This window comes from Gavia stellata, chromosome 1 (assembly GCF_030936135.1).
Source record: "Gavia stellata isolate bGavSte3 chromosome 1, bGavSte3.hap2, whole genome shotgun sequence".
Classification (NCBI taxonomy): domain Eukaryota; kingdom Metazoa; phylum Chordata; class Aves; order Gaviiformes; family Gaviidae; genus Gavia; species Gavia stellata.
This window is the reverse complement of record NC_082594.1, coordinates 1,049,825-1,069,110: the sequence shown is the minus strand read 5'-3', so window position 1 is coordinate 1,069,110 and position 19,286 is coordinate 1,049,825. Positions and strand designations below refer to the sequence as shown.

The 19,286-nt window shown below is 73.4% G+C and overlaps 1 protein-coding gene across 1 annotated transcript; it reads right to left on the bottom strand.

Moving 5' to 3' along the window:
* Positions 1-1,586: 1,586 nt before the first annotated feature.
* Positions 1,587-17,991, bottom strand: INPPL1 (inositol polyphosphate phosphatase like 1). Its single transcript, XM_059827509.1, has 28 exons — positions 17,831-17,991; positions 12,657-12,720; positions 11,730-11,880; positions 11,514-11,634; positions 11,302-11,439; positions 11,128-11,218; positions 10,072-10,161; positions 9,831-9,926; positions 9,475-9,625; positions 9,125-9,231; positions 8,798-8,900; positions 8,513-8,709; positions 8,018-8,135; positions 6,097-6,193; positions 5,856-5,994; positions 5,679-5,778; positions 5,507-5,595; positions 5,341-5,422; positions 5,133-5,222; positions 4,909-5,022; positions 4,736-4,824; positions 4,563-4,650; positions 4,305-4,460; positions 4,145-4,229; positions 3,667-3,819; positions 2,829-3,582; positions 2,361-2,488; positions 1,587-2,032 (listed from the first exon to the last, which is right to left on the bottom strand). The coding sequence occupies exons 1-28, from the start codon at positions 17,989-17,991 to the stop codon at positions 1,942-1,944; spliced, it is 3,843 nt and encodes a 1,280-aa protein (XP_059683492.1). The 3' UTR covers positions 1,587-1,941.
* Between the last annotated feature and the right edge of the window lie 1,295 nt (positions 17,992-19,286).

Genomic DNA, 19,286 nt, shown 5'->3' with positions numbered 1-19,286 from the left:
TATTGACCCCCTTTGCAAATGACACTAATCCAAATAAAACTTAATTTATTGAAGACGCCGCCGGCCCCCTGCCCTCGCTGCAAAGCCCCCCCCAGCCCCCCCATGCCAGCCGGGGACCCCCAGGCGATGCCGGGGGTGCCGCAGGCCCCGGCCCCTTACGGATATTCCGGGTGTCCCCCCCGGACAGACCCCGAGCGGTGCAGGGGCGGGGGGGGGCACCCCAGGGGCAGCCCCCCGCGGCGGGGGCGAGGACAGGGGTGCCCCAGGCACCAGCCGGGAGGGTCCCAGTCATGGTGGGACCAGGATCCCGAACCGTACTGGGACCCCGGTGCCTCATCCTGCCCATTCCCGCGGGAAGCCGCCGGCGCGGGACGGGACGAGGGGGTTACGACGACCATCGCGTTCCACGTTTTAAAAAAGAGCTCTCGATTTAAGGACAACCACCAGACCACGGAGCACAACACGACGGCGGTTTTAGTAGGGGTTAAGTTAGGGGGGACTGGGGGGGCTGCCGGGGGGGGGGCTGGCCCATCCTTCATCTCAGCCGGAGCAGCGGCAGCGGGGCCGGAGGGGGGGCTGGGGGTCCCGGGGGTCCCAGGAGCCGGGCTGGGGTGCAGCCCACGGGGACGGGGAGAGCCCGGGGGGGTTCACTCCGGTGGGGAAAGGCGGGGGGAAGGCACGGCTGGGGGACCCCCACCCTGGGGTCCCCCCTGGAAGGGCACTTGGTGAGGCTGGGGGCTGAGCACCCGCGGGGGGGGCCTGGGTCAGCACCCCTGGGGTTGGGGACAGCCAGACGAGCACCCATGGGGGGTCCCGGCTGAGCACCCACGGGGGAGCCGGGTGCCAGCCCCGCTGCCACCCAGGGCGACGCAGCCCCCGGGAGGGGACGGATCCAGCAAGTACCGAATGGGCAAACTGGGGCGGGGGGGCCACGACGCCCCGGAGGCACTGGAGGTGGTGGTGGTGGTGGCGGGGGGAGTTGGGCGAAGGCACTGATCCGGCTCTGCTGCGCTGGGACCCCCCCGGGCGGGGACAGGACCCCCAGGGTGGGGACGGGCACCCCCAGCTCTGCCTGGTGTCATCCGCGGGGGCTGGCAGAGCCCCCCCATCCCATCCCATCCCATCCCATCCCATCCCATCCCATCCCATCCCATCCCACCCCATCCCATCCCACCCCATCCCATCCCATCCCATCCCATCCCATTCTCATCCCTATCCCATCCCATATCCCAGGCACTGTCCGGGTATCAGGAAGGCACTTGGGTTGAGACACGGCTTCGCTCAGAGCTTCCTCCTCCTCCTCCTCCTCCCCGGCTGCGAGGGGCCGCGGTGGGAGCCAGAGGTCCCCGGGGCTCACCCCAAAAACCTCCCCCCGACCACAAGACCCCCCCCCCGCCCGCGAGACGACTGCTCATCCCTTCTCCCAATAAATAAGAAATAACTTAAACGCGGGGAGGCCCCATCGGCAGGACCCCCCCCTGAAATTGTCTGACCAGGTCCCGCCACCCCCCCTGCCCCCCCAATCCCCCCCACCCCCCCGTTACCCAGCACCCAGGGCGGGGGGCGGCCGGGGGGGCCCTGGTGCTCCCGTTGGCTGGTGACGGCTGCTGCTGGTGATGGTGGGATGTGCGGATGCGGGATGCTCAGCCGCAGAATCCAGGAGGCTCGGCCGCGGGATCCGGGATGAGCGGCTGCAGGATGCTCGGCCATGGGATCCAGGATGCTCGGCCACGGGATCCGGGATGTGCAGCCGCGGGATGCTCGGCCATGGGATCCAGGACGCTCGGCCACGGGATCCGGGATGTGCAGCCGGCGGATGCTCAGCTGCAGGATCCAGGATCTGCAGCTGCGGGATGCTCGGCCGTGGGATCTGGGACGCTCGGCCACAGGATCTGGGATGTGCAGCGGCGGGACGCTCGGCTGCGGGATGCTCGGCCGCGGCTATTTGCGGAGCTGGAGGCTCTCCAGGAGGATGCGCTTGTGGCCGGGGTCCAGCACGCCGGCCTCCTCCAGGTCCTCCTCCGTGATGTCGCTGGGGAGGGGGGGGGCGCAGGCGTGGGTCTCGCAGCCCCCGGGGGGTACCCCAGCCCCGGGGGGGGGCACCCCAGCCCCGGGGGGGACCCCCTCAGTGAGTGCAGGAGCACCCAGGAGCTGGGTGCCCACCCAGCCCCCTCCCCTCCCCGGGTCTAACGCAGTCCTGGGGGGCAGCAGGGACCCCCCGGGGGCAGCACCCCCCAGGGGTCTCCCCACGGCAGGGTGACCCCCCCGGGGAGGAGGTGGACCCCCCGGGGCTGGCGAGGGGCGGGGGGTGGATGGGGGGGACAGGGGTCCCCCCCGCCGCCCCGGGGGGGTCTGCTCACCTGAGGAACTCCAGGTCGTCCCAGCCGTTGCGCACCAGCCCCTCCTCGTACCGCTCCAGCCCCAGCGCCCGCAGCCACTCGCCCACGCCGGGCACGGCACCCACGCCACGGCCCGCCTGGCACAGCGCCTGCGCGGCAGCACCCGCACCGTCAGCCCCGCGCCCCAGGGGACCCCCAGGGTGGGACCACCCCGTGCCACGGAGGGCCCCTTGAGGGGCCGGCGGCCGTGCCCGGACCCCCTGCCCCATCCCGGCGGCTCCGTGGGGCAGGGGGTGCGGGCAGCTGCTGGCCCCAGAGGTGTGGGGCTGAGCCAGGATGGGTGCCCAGCCTCTGCCCTGCCCGGCTGGGGTTTGTGCCCCACAGCAGCGCAGCCCCGCGCCCCGGCACACCCCGAACCTCCGCGTGGCACACCTCAGGGGTCCCCGCAACGGGGGGGGAGCACCCTGAACCCCCTCCCCGAGCACCCACCTCCTCAGCCAGGTCCTCCTGGATGCTCTCCCGGATGGAGTGGGGGGGGAAGGCGAGGGGGCGGCTGTAGTCGGGGTGCAGACAGCGGGGGGGCAGCTCCAGCCGCCCCCCCTTGGCCAGCAGTGGGGGGGTGGGGGCCGCTCGCCCCTTCCCGCCGCCGTAGTCCACCTCGCTCAGCGTCTTGGCCATCTGCAGCACCGAGCAGGAGCGGTCGTCCAGCAGCCCCCCCGCCGCGGGCAGCCCCCCGGCAGCCGGCAGCCCCCCGGGAGCAGGGGTCCCGCCGGGCCCCTCCAGCCCAAAGCCGGCCCCGGCAGCCGGTGGGGGCCGGGGGTGCAGCTTGGGCGGGGGGGACTCGGCGAAGGCGGCACCGCCAGCGGCCGGCCGCGGTTTGGGCTCCTCGCGCCCGGTGGGTGCCGGCAGCTCCTTGGCACCGCCGTAGAAGGGGTTCGGGGGCAGCTCCAGCTCCCGCGGCAGCGGCGGCGGGGGGAAATCCGGCGGTGGCAGGTTGAGGGTGCCGGCGTCCTCGTCCGAGGAGCTCTCCTCGCTGCGGCACGCCGGCGGCTGCCCGGTCGAGGGGTGCCGGCGTCGCTCGGGCACTGCCAGCTGCACCTTGGCCTTGGGGTTGGGGGGTTTGCCGGGGTCCCCGGGCGCCAGCAGCTGGTGCGGGACCCCCTCCAGCACGTAGTATGCCGGGTTGTTGAAGCTGTTCTTCAGCGGCACCCCCGCCGGCTCCGGCGTCGCCTCTGCCTTGCACCTGCGGGCACAGGGGTGACCGTGGCACCCCCAGGGGCACAGGGAGCTGGCGGGTGTCCCCCCATCCCCGCCCGTCCCCCCTCACCGGCTCGGAGCGGCCTCGTCCCTGGTGGTGCTGCGGTGTGGGGCGGGGGGCCGGGGGGCCGGCGCGGCACTGCCCTTCTCCAGCTCCTCCGGGAGCTTCACTGCAGCGGCGGTGGCGGGTGCCTCGGCACCGGTGGGCTTCCGCCCCACTGACCTGGGTGACAAGATGTGTCGGGTGCCCCATGGGGCTCAGCCCCCTGGGATGGGGCTCGGCCCCCCGGGACGGGGCCAGCGCCGCTCTCGGAGGCACCGAGCCCCCCGTCCCTGGTGTGCGCGGCACAGAGCCAGCACCGGGACTGTCCCCAACCATGTCCCATATGCCATCCTGGAGGGATGCTCTGAGCGATGCCCGTGCTCCCGCAGCACCGGGAGATGCTCAGGCCCTCCCAGTGCCCCCCGGGACCCCCAGCCCCCTCCCCAGGACCCCCAGCCGGGGGCCACCGGTGCTCCCCCACCCCACCGAGCCCTATCCCCCGTACTTGGCATAGTCCTGGTTGGCTCTGGCCCCCAGCGGCACCTTCCCTTTGCCGGCCGCCGTCTCGTCCTTATCGATGCTGATCCACTCTGCCAGGGGACGGGGGCTCAGCGGGGGGGTCCCATCCCCGCCGTCCCCCCGCGGGGGTCTGGGGGGGTCCTCACCATAGAGCCTCTCGCGGGTGCCCAAGCGCTCGGCCGGCACCCGGACCTTCATGGAGCCGCGGATGTTGCCCGTCTCCTCGCCGCGGTGCGACAGGTAGGTGAGGAACTGCTGCGCGGTGCTGCCGATCATCGACTTCAGGGCGATGACGCACTCCCCTGGGGGCGGCAGCATGGGGGGGAGGTCGGGGGTCCGCATCCCCCAGGGACCCCCCCGGGAGTGCCGCGGTGCCGGGGAGGGGAGCCGGCGCAGGCGCTCACCGTAGGACTCGTAGCCGTCGAGGGATTTGACGGTGAGCAGGAGGTGCTGGTCCTGCAGGTACTCGATCTCGGAGAGGATGGGCTTCAGCTGCGGGCGAGGGGATGGGGTGTTGGCACTGGGGGGGGGTCTCGCTGCCTGCAGCCCCCCCCCGGCACCAGCCCTGCCTCCTCACCGTGGGCAGCTGCCGGGACGACCACTGCACCTTGAGGAAGTTGATGTTGTCGCTGCTCTGGCTGTCGTTCTCAAAGCTCTTCTTGAACTCTGCGGTGGGGGGGGACACACACGGCACGGCCCCCGTCAGCCCCTTGGGACCGCGCCGAGCCCCCCCCGGACCCCCCCCCTCACCTTCCAGGCAGGTGGAGTAAAACTCGATGAAGAACTTGGTGCGGCTGGCCGTCTTCACGATGGCCTCGATGCTCTCGAACTCGATGTACGCCTGCTCGGAGGACTTGGAGAGCCCTCCAGGGAGAGGCGAGGAGTTGGGACCCCCCCCGGGACCCCCCCCGGGTCTCCAGGGAGAGGTGGGACCCAGAGGGAGGGGAGCGGGGCGTCCCCTTTGGCACAGGCACCTTTTTTGGAGACGAACTGGGACGTCACCCCCACCTCGAAGGAGCCGAAGACGGGCGAGTGGTCGCTGGTGACGATGTCGTCCGTGCACCCTGCGGCCGGCCGGGATGGGGCGGGGGGGTCAGGCTGGGGGGGTGCCCATCCCCGGGGTGCGGGGACGGTGTCCCGGGGGGGGGACACGGTGTCCCGGGGGACACACAGGCAGCTCACCGTAGGCGTTGCAGTTGACGTGGGTCTCGGGGTAGGACTTCCAGAGGATGCGGTCGCACCAGGACGGCACGTTGGTGCGGACCTGGCAGGGATGGCGAGTGGGGGGGGGGGCATCAGGCTGGGGGGTGTGTGTCCCCCCCCCGGCCCCCCCCACCCCAGCACCTACCCCCGTGGGCTTCTGCTTGTGCCAGACGTAGGTGTCCCGGGAGCCCCGCTCGTAGCGGTAGGTGGGGGGGAAGGTGATCTCCTCCTCGCCTGCACCGACAGCGGGGGGGTCAGGACAGTCCCGGCAGCGGGGGCTGCCCCCCGGACCCCCCCCGAGCCCCCCCAGCCCTCACCGAAGCGCAGGAAGACCTTGTGCTTCTCCTTCTCCAGGTTGAGCTGATCCACCTTGAGCAGCGGCTCCAGCTCCTTGCGGCTGATGTAGTTGAGGATCTCCTGCGGGACAGAGGGGCTGGCACGGGGAGGGGGGGACACCAACAGCCCCCCCCCGCCCACGCCGCCCTTCCCCGCACCTGGATGTCCATGTCCAGGCGGTAATTGAGGTCCCCGAACCAGAAGAGGTGGGTGAAGCGGAGGGAGATGTCGAAGGAGCTCAGCTGCTTGTCCCCCAGCGAGAGCAGGCGCAGGATGTCCAGGTAGTTCTGGTTCCTCCTGCCCGGGGCCGGGGGGGACACGGGGGCGTCACGGACACGGGGACAAGGGTGTCACAGCCCCGGGGCAGGATGAGGCCCCTCCCGGTGTGCGGGCGCTCACCGTGCCGTCTTCTCGTTGCCAGAGGTGAGGTGGCAGTTGACGAAGCCGAAGGAGGTGCCGTTGAACATGAAGGAGACCCCCACGGCCCCCTTGTTCCCTGCAGGGACACGGGGACGGGCGCAGGATCAGGCCGGGGCGGGCGTCCCCTCCACCCCAGGGGGGACGGGACCCACCGGCACCCGCAGCCTGCGCTGCACCCAGGCTCCCAGTGCATGCCCGGACCCATCCCCGTGCGACGCGTGTGCTCCAGGACCCCTCGTGCAACGCACACGCACCTGGACCCCTCCTCGTGCAACACAGACCCCTCCTCGTGCAACGCACACGTGCCCGGACCCCTCCTCGTGCAACACAGACCCCTCCTCGTGCAACGCACACGTGCCCGGACCCCTCCTCGTGCAACACAGACCCCTCCTCGTGCAACGCACACGTGCCCGGACCCCTCCTCGTGCAACACAGACCCCTCCTCGTGCAACGCACACGCACCCGGACCCCTCCTCGTGCAACACAGACCCCTCCTCGTGCAACACACACGTACCCGGACCCCTCTTCGTGCAATCCATGTGCTCCAGGACCTCTCCTCGTGCAACACATGCAACCCCGGGACCCCTCCCCGTGCAAAGCACACGTGCCAGGACCTCTCCTCGCACAACGCACCCACAGCGGGACCCCTCCCCGTGCCACGCATGCACACCCAGACTCCTCATCATGCCGCACGCGCACTCCAGGACCCCTCCCTGTGCAACACACCCAACACCAAGACCCCCCCATGTGCAACACACACATGCCAGGACCCCTGCTTGTGCAATGCACGCGCACTGGGACCCCTCCCCGTGCAACGCACGCACACCCGGACCCCTCCCCGTGCAACACACGCACACGCAGACAACCCCTCGTGCAACACACGTGCTCCAGGCCCCCTCCTTGTGCAATGCATGCAACACCAGGTCCCCTCCCTATGCAATGCGGGGGCGCCGAGACCCCTCCCCATGCACCGCACACGCACCCAGACCCCTCCCCATGCAACACACACGCACCCAGACCCCTCCCCATGCAACGCACACGCACCCAGACCCCTCCCCATGCAACACACACGCACCCAGACCCCTCCCCATGCAACGCACACGCACCCAGACCCCTCCCCATGCAACACACACGCACCCAGACCCCTCCCCATGCAACGCACACGCACCCAGACCCCTCCCCATGCAACGCACACGCACCCAGACCCCTCCCCATGCAACACACATGCACCCAGACCCCTCCCCATGCAACACACACGCACCCAGACCCCTCCCCATGCAACGCACACGCACCCAGACCCCTCCCCATGCAACGCACACGCACCCAGACCCCTCCCCATGCAACGCACACGCACCCAGACCCCTCCCCATGCAACACACATGCACCCGGACCCCTCCCCATGCAACACACATGCACCCAGACCCCTCCCCATGCAACACGTGTGCCTGGGACCCCTCCCTGTGTAACGCAAACGTGCCTGGACTCCTCCTGGTGAAACACACGCATGACGGGACCCCTCCCCATGCAAGACACACGTGCCGAGACCCCTCCTCATGCAACACACCTGCCCTGGGACCCCTCCTCGTGCAACACATGCAACACCAGGACCCCCCCCGCGCAATGCATGCATGCCTGGACCTCTCCCCATGCAACACGTGCATGCCCAAACCCCTCCCCATGCAACGCATGTGCTCTGGGACCCCTCCCCGTGCAATGCACGCACACCAGGCCCCCTCCTTGTGCAACACATGCAACGCCAGGACCTCCCCCTGTGCAACGCAGACATACCAGGCGCCCTCCCCGTGCGACGCACACGTGCCCAGACCCCTCCTCGTGCGGCGCACACCCCCCGACCCCGCACGCCCCCGTCCCCGCGCCCGGCAGCCTCAGCGGCCCCTACCCAGGGTGTTGGCGATCCCCGTCTTGACGCTGGAGGTGCTGACGTGGCTGATGCGGTTCTCGTGCTCCGGCTTCACCAGCACCACCACCTTGATGTTCCACAGGGACTGCATGGCCACCTGCGGGCCCACGGCCGCCGTGAGACCCCGGCGAGAGCCCCGCGCCTGCGCCAGACCCCGCCGGCACGCACCGGGGAGCGGGACCCCATCCCGTGGGTGCCGGGTGCCCCTCGGGTGCAGAAGCGGCTCGTTGCAGAAGCCCCCTCCTTCGCCCCAGCCTCTCCCACCCACCAGACGAGCTGTGCCACGGGCTGTTCCCCGGGGAAACCCACCACCACCAGCACCCGCAGCCCCCCAGCACCCCGAGGCCACCCCGAAACATTGCAGCCAGAGCACCGCAGCGCCCGGTCAGGAGCCGTAGGGACACTGAGCATCACGCGCCTCCACCACCCACCGACGTCTGCATCCCGCGGCCCCCGGGACCCCCGGGTTCCTACCGGGCGGTACTCGACCTCCGTGAAGTCCTTCAGCACGGCGCGGAGGAAGTCCACCCACTCCTTGTCCCCCAGGGAATTCTCCTGGGTGCCGAAGACGTAGATGTCGTGGGGGATGGCGACCGTCACCTCGTCCAGCGTCTTCCCCAAACCCTTGGAGGTGAACCACGACGTGATGCTCTTGGGCGGGGGCACGCTGCCTGCGGCGGGGCGGGGGGAAACGGCAGGGTGAGGGGGGGACCCCAAGGGCTCAGCCCCCCCCAGCGGGACCCCCCCGGCCCCGCTCACCCATGTTCCAGGTGCCGATGAAGATGGAGATCATGTCGGGCTCGTCCTGGTGGGAATGCTTGTTCTTCATCAGCTGCAGGAGCTGGCAGAAAGCCTCTCGCTTCTGCGGGGGGGGCAGCGGTGAGGGGGGGCAGAGGGGCTCCCCACGGCCCCCCCACGGTCCCCTCCAGCCCCCGCGACTCAGCTCGGCCAAACTTGGCACCACCCCGGCACGGGGGACCAGGCGGGGACCACCCCGGGGACACCCCCCAGCGCTCGTCCCTGAGCCCCCGCGGGGGAGCGGGGGTTAAATCCTGCACCCCCCCACCCCGGCAGAGCGCCACCCACCCGGGCGCTGACGAAAACGAAGTCTTTCCGTTGCGTTTTATCCTTTTCCTTCTCAAAAACGATGCCCAGCTTGTTCTGCACCCGCTGCGACTTGATCAGCTGCCGGACTGGGGGAGAGGGGGGAGAGGCGGGGGGGGTGCTGGGCTCCGGCCGGGCACCGTGCCCCCCCCAGCCCGGGGTCTGGGGGACACCCAGGGTGGAGGGACACCCGGCACGGGGACAACCAGCAGCTCCCACCCCACCGCCGAGCCCCGTAGGGACGCTCCCCATCCGCTCCAGCGCAAAGTCATCCCCAGCCGCCAGCCCGGGGTGCAGGGACACCCCCCCCGGGTCCCGCGCCCCCCCCTCACTCTTGTCGTGGGTGAAGGTGTTCCAGTCCTCCTGGGAGTCCTTCTGCTTCTTCAGCACCACCAGCTTCCCCCCCTCCACGTCCACGCTCAGCGTGTACTTCTGCGACTTGCCGATCTTGGTCAGGTCCCCCAGGGTGACGTCCAGCTTCACCTGCGGTGGGACACCGGGTGCTGCGGCGCCGGGGGGGGGGGACACATCCCCGGCACCCACCCCCCCAGCACCCAGTCCCCCCCGCCGTCCCCGGGGACACCGAGAGGTTTGCGCCCTCGGCGTTACGCCGGCGGCGTTCGGTCGATGCCGAACGCCCCCCGCCCCGGGGGGGGACCCCTCAACCGCGGGGGGGTCCGGGACTCACCTCGAAGGTCTGCACCGGGATGCTCTTGGCCTTGCGGGAGAGGGGCTGGGTGGGGGCGGCGGGGGCCGAGCTCATCTCCTGCAGTGCTTTCAGCGCCTGGCAGAGCCGCCGGCGTCAGCCCAGCGCCGGGCACCGCGGCCCCCCCAGCCCCCCGGGTTCCCCTCCGTGCCACCATCCGGATGGTGCCCCGGCCGCACCCGGGAGCGGGCGCAGACCCCCGCGGCGGGACCCCCGGCCTCACCTTCTTCTCGATGCTGGAGAGGAAATCCTTCAGCACGGAGAGCTTCAGCACCAGGTTCTCCAGCTCCTGCTCCCCGCTCTGCCCCGCCGTCTGAAACCCCCGGCACGTCACGGCCGGCCCCGGCACCGGGACGGGACCCCCGGATCCATCCCAGCCCCCCCGGAGAGGCAGGACCCACCCAACACTATGGGACGGGCAGGACGGGACCCCCAGATCCATCCCCCCAGAGGGGCAGGACCCCCCCTGGCACTGTGGGATGGGGCAGGATGGGACCCCCAGATCTATTCCCGCGCCCCAGAGGATCAGGAACCCCCCAGCGCCATGGGATGGGGCAGGATGGGACCCCCAGATCCATCCCAGCCCCCCCGGAGAGGCAGGACCCACCCGACACTATGGGACGGGCAGGACGGGAGCCCCAGATCCATCCCCCCAGAGGGGCAGGACCCCCCAGCGCCATGGGATGGGGCAGGATGGGACCCCCAGATCTATTCCTGCTCCCCAGAGGATCAGGAACCCCCCAGCGCCATGGGATGGGGCAGGACGGGACCCCTGGATCCATCCCAGCCCCCCCGGAGAGACAGGACCCACCCAACACTATGGGACAGGCAGGACGGGACCCCCAGATCCATCCCCCCAAAAGGGCAGGACCCCCTCTGGCACTGTGGGATGGGGCAGGACAGGACCCCCAGATCCATCCCAGCCCCCCAGAGGGGCAGGACCCCCCAGCGCCATGGGATGGGGCAGGACGGGACCCCTGGATCCATCCCAGCCCCCCCAGAGAGGCAGGACCCACCCGACACTATGGGACAGGCAGGATGGGACCCCCAGATCCATCCCCCCTCCCCAGAGGATCAGGACCCACTGGCACCATGGGATGGGGCAGGATGGGACCCCCGGATCCACCCCCCCACCGAGGGGCAGGACCCTGGAACAGGGCAGGATGGGTGGGAGTTGCTTTCCCACCCCCCATGTGTCCCCGTGGACAGTGCCGTGGGGGGTCCGTGGGCCCATCCCCGGGGGGGGGATGGCACCGCCGCGTCCCCGCGTCCCCCCCACCTGCTGCAGGATCTTGGAGACCATGGAGGAGCTCTGCTGGTCAAAGACCTTGGAGAGGATCTCCAGCCCCGCCAGCACCTTGTCCACCTCGCTGGGCAGGGCGAGAGGAGCGGGCTCAGCCGGCGGCACGGCCGTCTGTCCGTCCCTCCCTCCCTCCCAGTGCCCGGTGCCCACCTGTGCAGCCGTTTGCAGGAGGTGACGAGGGTCTTGTTGAGGTGGGGGAGGCTGCTGGCCCCCCCCTTCACCGCCTCCAGGTCCAGCGTGTAGCTGCCCTTCAGGTACTCGTGGGAGATGCTGCTGAGGCCGTTGGTGCTGCAGGGAGGGAGCCCGGCGGGTGAGGAGCTGGCCGGGACGGGCAGGGGACGGGCAGGGCTGCGGACCCTCACCTCTCCGCCGTCCCCTCCGGCACGGCCGGCCCCAAGCCGGTGGGGCTGAGCCCCGCCGAGGTGCCGGAGAAGCTGGTGGAGCCGGAGCGCGGCGGTAACGGCGGCTTTTCATCCTCTCCATCTGCAACGGGGCGAGGCGGGGGGGCTCGGTCACAGCACCCGTGGGGACCGGGGGTCCCGGGACCCCGTCCGGCCGCCCGGGTGGCCCCGCCGTACCCGAGTAGTCCCTGTCCTCCGCGTTCTCCTTCTCCTTCTCCCTCTCGACGGGGAAGAGGAGGGTGCAGACCAGCCCCTGGTTGGGCTGCAGGTACAGGGCGATCAGCTCGCTCAGCGTCTTGAAGCGTCTCACCTGCACCCCCTGCGACGTCTGCGGGGAGACGGGGACCCTCAGCACCCGCGGCGGGGCCACCCGCACCCCCCCGCGCAGGGACCCCCCCGCGCAGGGACCCCCCCATGCAGGATGGGGGACTGACCCCACAGCCCCAAGGCTGAGCCCCATGGGGAGCGGGGCCCGGTGCACGTGGCACCCCGCCACGGTGCCGCGGCTGCCTGCCGGGAGGGCTGCCAGGGTGCAGAGCAGCCATCCCTCGGCCTCCTCCCTCCCGGGGGCGGCTTTTTCCTGCCTGCCCGCACCGCACAAAGGGGGTTCTGTTGCTCTAAAAATACCCAGCGGCGCCGGCCAGCCAAGATGGGCGCTGCCGAGCCGCCCGGCCGTGCCGGAGAGCCGGGCACACTCATGGCACGGGGCCGAAGCCAAGCCCTGCCGAGACACCCGGCCATGCCGGAGAGCCGGGCACACTCACGGCACGGGGCTGAAGCCAAGCCCTGCCGAGACACCCGGCCATGCCGGAGAGCCGGGCACGCTCACGGCACGGGGTTGAGGCTGAGCCCTGCTGAGCCGCCCGGCCATGCCGGAGAGCCGGGCACGCTCACGGCACGGGGTTGAGGCTGAGCCCTGCCGAGCCGCCCGGCCATGCCGGAGAGCCGGGCACGCTCATGGCACGGGGCCGAAGCCAAGCCCTGCCGAGTCCCCTAGCCATGCCGGAGAGCCGGGCACGCTCATGGCACGGGGCCGAGGCCGAGCCCTGCCGAGCCCCCCGAAGAGGCGGGGGGTGGCGGGTGTCGCGGGGGGGCACTGCCCACCTGCACGGCCAGGAAGTCCTCCTCGTCGGGCAGGATGCGGTAGGTGTGGACGTGCTTCTGGAACCTGCGGGCAGCGGGGGGGGCGTCAGGCAGAGGATGCCGGGGGGGGCGGTGGCACGGCCCCCCCAGCCCCGGGGGGACACCAGGCACCCATCCTGTGGGACCCCCGTGTCACCGGCCGGGCACGAGCAGCCACAGCAAGAAGCAGCTCCAGTACCATCGCCGCCTGTGGCATGCAACGAGTTGCCAGGTCTCAGCCCGGCTCCCACGGGAGAACGCCTGTGGGACGGGTGCTGGGGGTCCCGGATGGGTGCTGGGGGGTCGCAGAGTGACCCCCTGCTTCCTCTGAGGAGGACCCCACGATCGACATCCCCGTGTCCCCAGGCAGTGCCGCAGCCTGCCGCATGCCGTGCCACGGATCCCAGCCCTGCTGCCCATCGGCGTGCGTCCCTGGCCCGCACCGCAGGCAGGAGCAGGCAGGAGCAGGCAGGAGCAGGCAGCCGCTGGCAGCCGGGAGGCCAGGAAACAATTTATTTTTCAATGGAAGCTCACAGGAACCGGGGACGCGATCCCGGGGCAGGGGGTGACGGGCAGCGCTGAGAGACGCGGTGCCGACGCCAGCGGGCGCAGGGAGCAGGACCGGGACCCCACGCACGTCCCGTGCCCTCCGCGGCAGGGGGGACACCGGTGGCGGGGACCCCCAGCACGGCCAGACCTCGCCCCCAGTGCCGGCGGCAGGGACGGTGGCTCCGGGCTGGCCCCTGGCCATGGCACTCGCGGAGGTCACCGTGAACATAGAGGCGGCTGTCACCGCGCCAGGGCCACCTGTCAGCGGGACCGAGCTCGGCTGGGGTGTCCCCTGCCCCGGTGGCACCCCACCACGGGGCTAGGGGACTGAGGCCAGGCAGCGTCCCCCTGCCACCATGCCGTGTCCCCGCAGGGGCTTCCAAGCCTGCGGTGCCAGGTCCCCTGGTGTCACCCCGCTGCCCACAGCGCCGGGTCCCCCGGTGCCACCCTGCTCCCCACGGCACTGGGTCCCCTGGTGCCACCCCACTCCCCACGGCGCCAGGTCCCCCGGTGTCACCCAGCTCCCCACGGCACCAGTTCCCCCGGTGTCACCCCGTTCCCCACGGCGCCAGGTCCCCTGGTGTCACCCCCTCCCCACAGCACCAGATCGATCCCCCGGTGCCACCCCACTCCCCACGGCGCCAGTTCCCCCGGTGTCACCCCGCTCCCCACGGCGCCAGTTCCCCCGGTGTCACCCCGCTCCCCACAGCGCCGGGTCCCCCTCTCCGCCCCTCCAGCCCCCCACCCCGCAGCGAGTGGGCGCACGGCGCGAGCGTCCTCCCGCGGGCTCCAGAAAGGGGATCCCCCATTTCTGCCCCCCCCCACCCGCAGGCACGCTCCCCCCCCCCAGGCCGGCATTGCCCCCCAGCACGCTGGGGGTGCAGCACCCACTCCCCCAGCACCAGGGCTGCTCCTGGGTGCCCCAGTGCCCAGCCAGGGGTCAGGGGGGGCATGGGGAACCCCCCAACTTGGGGGGGGGCTGAATGGGAGCTCCCCAGAGATGGTTATATGGAAAACCCTCCTGGGGGGGGTTAAAGGGGTCCATATGGGAACCCCCCTGAGGAATCTGGGGGGTCCCCAACCCAATGGAATCCGGGGGGGGTCAACATGGGAGACCCCCAAGTGGTGTCAGGGGGCTACGTCTGGGGACCCCCAGCTGGTGGGATCGGGGGGGGCACACAGAGACCCCCAGCTGGGGGGGGCAAGGGGTCTCTGTGGGAAGCCCTAAAGCACAGTCGGGGTCTCCATAGCAGGAACCCCAATGGGGGGTGATGGGGGGTGCGTGGGGAACCCCCCCAGCACAGGGTCAATGTGGGGAACCCCAAATTGGGGGGAGAAGGGGGGGCCCAGTTGGGGGGAAAGCACAAGGGGGTCTCTATGGGTAACCTTGCGGGGGGGCCTATAGGGACCCCCAGCACGGGGGTCGGCACAGGGGACCCCGGCCGGAGGGGGGGCGGGGGGGCTGCAGGGGACCCCCACGGGCGCCGTCCCGGGGGGCCGCCCCCCCCCCACCCAGCCCCACACCGCTGGCGGCTGCTATTTTGGCAAGTAATCCGAGGGGGCCGGGGAGCGCCGGGGCTGCTGGCACAAAGAGCCATTATGTGGGAGCGCGGCTGCCGGCTCACGCCGGGGCTCCCCGCCGGCTCTGCCACGCCAGCCGGCATCCCGCCACGGCCCGGCCGGCGCAGCGGGGACCACCCATGCACCCACTGCCGCCTGCGCCCCTGGGGAGGGGGGGACCCCCCACCCTCCTCCGCCGGGAGAGGGGTGCAGGCGCCCCGGCGAAGTGGGCACCACGCGCCCGCCGGCAGCACCCCGGCACTGCCGTCCCCATGAACCGCCGGAGAGCCGGGATGGGGGCTCCGGCCCCCCACCCTCCTGTGGGACACCACACAGGGACCGTCCCCACCGGCATCGCCCGCCAGCCGCCAACCGGCGATGCCAACGCTCCCCGGGGTGCCACTGCCGCGTGCCAGCACCGCCTGCTCTGGCGAAGCCCCGGTGTGCCGGGGAGGCCGCGACGCGTCGGCGGGAGGGTTAAAGGAAGACGGCGCTGCCGGGATCCCGGCGCAGTTCCCTTTCCTCCTCCTGCCCCCGCAGCTATTTTTAGGCCCCGGCGGCCGCTGCCACCGGGCCCAGCAGCCCCGGCTGCCCCCACGCCGGCAAGGGGGCTGCTCGGTGGGGCCGTGGCACGCTCCTGCCCACCGCCCGGGCAGGGACCCCCACCGGTCCTTGCCGCGGCAGGGTCTGGCACAGCCGCCCGCCATGATATCCCCAGGCCCCACTGCGGGGTCCCGGCCCTTGGTGCGGCCACACGGCACCCGCAGCTGGGCCGGCGGCACGGAGCTGGCGGTGGAGACTGGAGCCGGTGAGCCCCAGGGAAAAGCCATAGCCGGGCCGGGCAACCTGCCAGCACCAGCGGCATGGGGGGACCCCGGCCTCCGAGCCAGCCCCGTGGCGGGGACACCACATTCCCACTGCCGGCACCGGGCCAGGCGGGAGGAGATGCCGGGCCCGGCCCCCCCCTTACCCCGGCACCCGAACCAAGACACCGGCTGCAGCCCCCCGCTACCCACCCAGGTGCCCCCACGTACCCACGGCACCCGCGGGCGCCGGTATTCGCAGGGGCGAGGCGTGCTCTCCCCCCATCGTGCCGCCGGTGTCGCTCACCACCCCGGCTTCGCGGCGGGGAGCCGGCGGCCGCAGCCACGCCGAGCCCACGTGGCCGGGAAACCGAATTTGCACGAGCCACCGGCCGCGGGGAAGGAGGACGGTGCCACCGCGAAGGCCGCACACCCTGCACCGGCACGGCATGCGGCACGCGGCACAGCCCGAGGCCAGGGCAGGCCGGCTTGTGGCGGGCTCCTGGTTCTCCCTCATTTGCCGTAAGGAGCCAGCGGCTGCCGGCACCCACGGGCTCTCGGGGAGCGGAAAAGCCTCATTTCGAGGTGCCCTCGCCGCACCGCCTGCCCCGCAACCACATCAAGGTCCCGGCGCTGGCGCAGGCAGTCGGCCCCGAGCAGAGCCGGCGGCGTGTCCCGGCACACCCCGACACGGTGCTGAGCCGCGCCGCCAACACGCCGAGGTGCCGGCGAGGCCCCGGGGACGGTGGGGTGGCCGGGCTCCGCTGCACGGTGACGGCCGAGCTGCTGCTCCGGTGCCAACCACGCTCAGCCCCAGGGCCGGCACGGCCGCCGCGCGGGGGGGGTGGCAGCACCCCGGGGACCCCCGGGGCTGTCGGCGCTCCCCCGGGGCCCGGCACCAGCCGGCGCTGCCGCAGCGGCCCCCGAGCCCCTCAGCGTGACCCACGGGCACAGAGCCGTCCCCCCCGCAGCCCCCCGGGCTGGGGACCCCCCCCGACACGAGGGCTGGTGCCCCCCGGCCCCGCGGGGAGGCTGAGGGACCCCAAGAGTGTGGGGCGGGGGACAGTCCCCATCCCCGCAGACCCCTGCGCTGGCAGGGGGGGTGCCCCGGCCCCCCCAGCGCTGCCCCCCCCCAGTGCCCGGGGACCCCCGGCCCCCCCAGCCCCACTCTCCCCCTCCTCCCCCCGCCCCGGTGCCCCCCAGCCTGGCGCTGCCCGCTCCCCCGGGACCCCCAGCCTGGGGTGGGGGGGGGGCTGCCCCCCCGGGGCCCCGGCCCCCCGCAGCGCCAGTGCCCCCCCGGGGCTGTGCCCCCCCAGACCCCCACCCGGCCCCTCCCCGCCCCCCCGCGCCCGTTCCCCCCCCACAGTGCCGGTGACCCCCATGTCCGGTGTGTCCCCCCCCGCAGCGGGTCCCCCCCCGGGCCTGATGCCCTCTGGGTGTCGCTGCCCCCCCGGACACCCCACTCGTGTCCCCCGGTGCCCCCCCGGATCCCCTCGCGACCCCCACCGGTGCCTCCCCGGACCCCCCCGGGTGCCCCCCCGGGACTCCCTACTCACGCCCCCCCGGATTTCCCCCGGACCCCCCCCGGATCTCCCCCGGTGCCCCCCCGGATCTCCCCCCGGGTGCTCTCCCCGGACCCCCCCGGGTCCCCCCCCAGGACTACCTACTCACGCCGCCCCGGCTCTCCCCCGGACCCCCCCCCGGATCTCCCCCGGTGCCCCCCCAGATCTCCCCCCGGGTGCTCTCCCCGGACCCCCCCGGGTCCCCCCCCCGGGACTCCCTACTCACGCCGCCCCGGCTCTCCCCCGGACCCCCCCCGGTGCTCTCCCCAGACTCCCCCGGACCCCCGCCGGTGGTCTCCCCGGACCGCCCCGGGTGCCCCCCCGGGACTCCCTACTCACGCCCCCCCGGCTCTCCGCCGGACCCCCCCCCGGTGCCCCCCCGGATCTCCCCCCGGGACACCCTACTCACGCCCCCCCGGATCTCCCCCGGACCCCCGCCGGTGGTCTCCCCGGACCCCCCCCCGGTGCCCCCCTCGGATCTTCCCCGGACCCCCCCCCGGTGCCCCCCCGGACCCCCGCCAGTGCTCTCCCCGGACCCCCCCGGGTCCCCCCCCGGGACACCCTATTCACGCCCCCCCCGGATCTCCCCCGGACCCCCGCCGGTGGTCTCCCCGGACCCCCCCCGTGCCCCCCCCGGTGCCCCCCCCCGTGCCCCCCCCGTGCCCCCCCGGCCCCCACTCACAGCAGGCACAGCGCGTAGGCCCCCGCCACGCTCTCGCTGTCCCGCACCAGGAAGCTGCCGTCCCGCCCGGCCCGCGCCAGCTGCTCCTCGGCGGCGGCCCGGCTCAGGTCCCGGTGGTACCAGGGCGGCGCCGGCCCCCCCGCGCCCCCCGCGCCCGCCATGCTCCGCCGCCGGGGCCGCGCCGCGGGGCCGCGCTCCGCGCTGGGGGGGCGGGGCCACACGGGGGGCGGGGCCACACGGGGGGCGGGGCCACACGGGGGCGGGGCCACGCGGGGGCGGGGCCACACGGGGGGCGGGGCCACACGGGGGCGGGGGGGGCGGGCAGCGGCACCGGGAAGCGGGAAGCGGGAGGCGGGAGGCGGGGGGGCGGGCGAGGGCACCGGGGGGCGGGAGCACCGGGGCTATGGGGGGCACCGGGGGGGCGGGCAGCAGCGCGGGGTCGCGGGCACCGGGGGCTGGGGACACCGGGGATATGGGGAGCACCGGGGGGGCAGACACCGGCACCGGGGGGGCGGGGGCACCGGGGGCTGGGGACACCGGGGCTATGGGGGGCACCGGGGGGCGGGGGCACCGGGGGTATGGGGGGCACCGGGGGGCGGGAGCACCGGGGCTATGGGGGGCACCGGGGGGGCGGGAGCACCGGGGCTATGGGGGGCACCGGGGGGCGGGGGCACCGGGGATATGGGGAGCACCGGGGGGGCAGACACCGGCACCGGGGGGGCGGGCAGCACCAGAGTATGGGGGGCACCGGGGGGGCGGGCAGCACCGGGGGGTCGGGGGCACCGGGGGTATGGGGGGCACCGGGGGGGCGGGAGCACCGGGACTATGGGGGGCACCGGGGATATGGGGAGCACCGGGGGGGCAGACACCGGCACCGGGGGGGCGGGGGCACCGGGGGCTGGGGACACCGGGGCTATGGGGGGCACCGGGGGGCGGGGGCACCGGGGGTATGGGGGGCACCGGGGGGCGGGAGCACCGGGGCTATGGGGGGCACCGGGGGGCGGGGGCACCGGGGTATGGGGGGCACCGGGGGGGCGGGAGCACCGGGGCTATGGGGGGCACCGGGGGGCGGGGGCACCGGGGTATGGGGGGCACCGGGGGGGCGGGAGCACCGGGGGTATGGGGTGTACCGGGGGGGCGGGCAGCGGCACCGGGAAGCGGGGGGCGGGGGGGCGGGCGGGGGCACCGGGGGGCGGGAGCACCGGGGTATGGGGGGCACCGGGGGGGGCGGGCAGCAGCGGGGGGTCGGGGGCACCGGGGCTATAGGGGGCACCGGGGATATGGGGAGCACCGGGGGGGCAGACACCGGCACCGGGGGGGCGGGCAGCACCAGAGTATGGGGGGCACCGGGGGGGCGGGAGCACCGGGACTATGGGGGGCACCGGGGATATGGGGAGCACCGGGGGGGCAGACACCGGCACCGGGGGGGCGGGAGCACCCGGGTATGGGGGGCACC

What these genes read in the sequence shown, in the direction of transcription:
- INPPL1 (XM_059827509.1), bottom strand. Translation starts at nt 17,991, where the DNA reads ATGGCGGGCGCGGGGGGCGCGGGGGGGCCGGCGCCGCCCTGGTACCAC. An exon ending in CATCGGCACCTGGAACATGG is followed by an intron (nt 8,710 to 8,797) that starts GTGAGCGGGGCC and finishes GCCCCGCCGCAG; the next exon opens with GCAGCGTGCCCCCGCCCAAG. An exon ending in GCCTGGACATGGACATCCAG is followed by an intron (nt 5,779 to 5,855) that starts GTGCGGGGAAGG and finishes TCTGTCCCGCAG; the next exon opens with GAGATCCTCAACTACATCAG.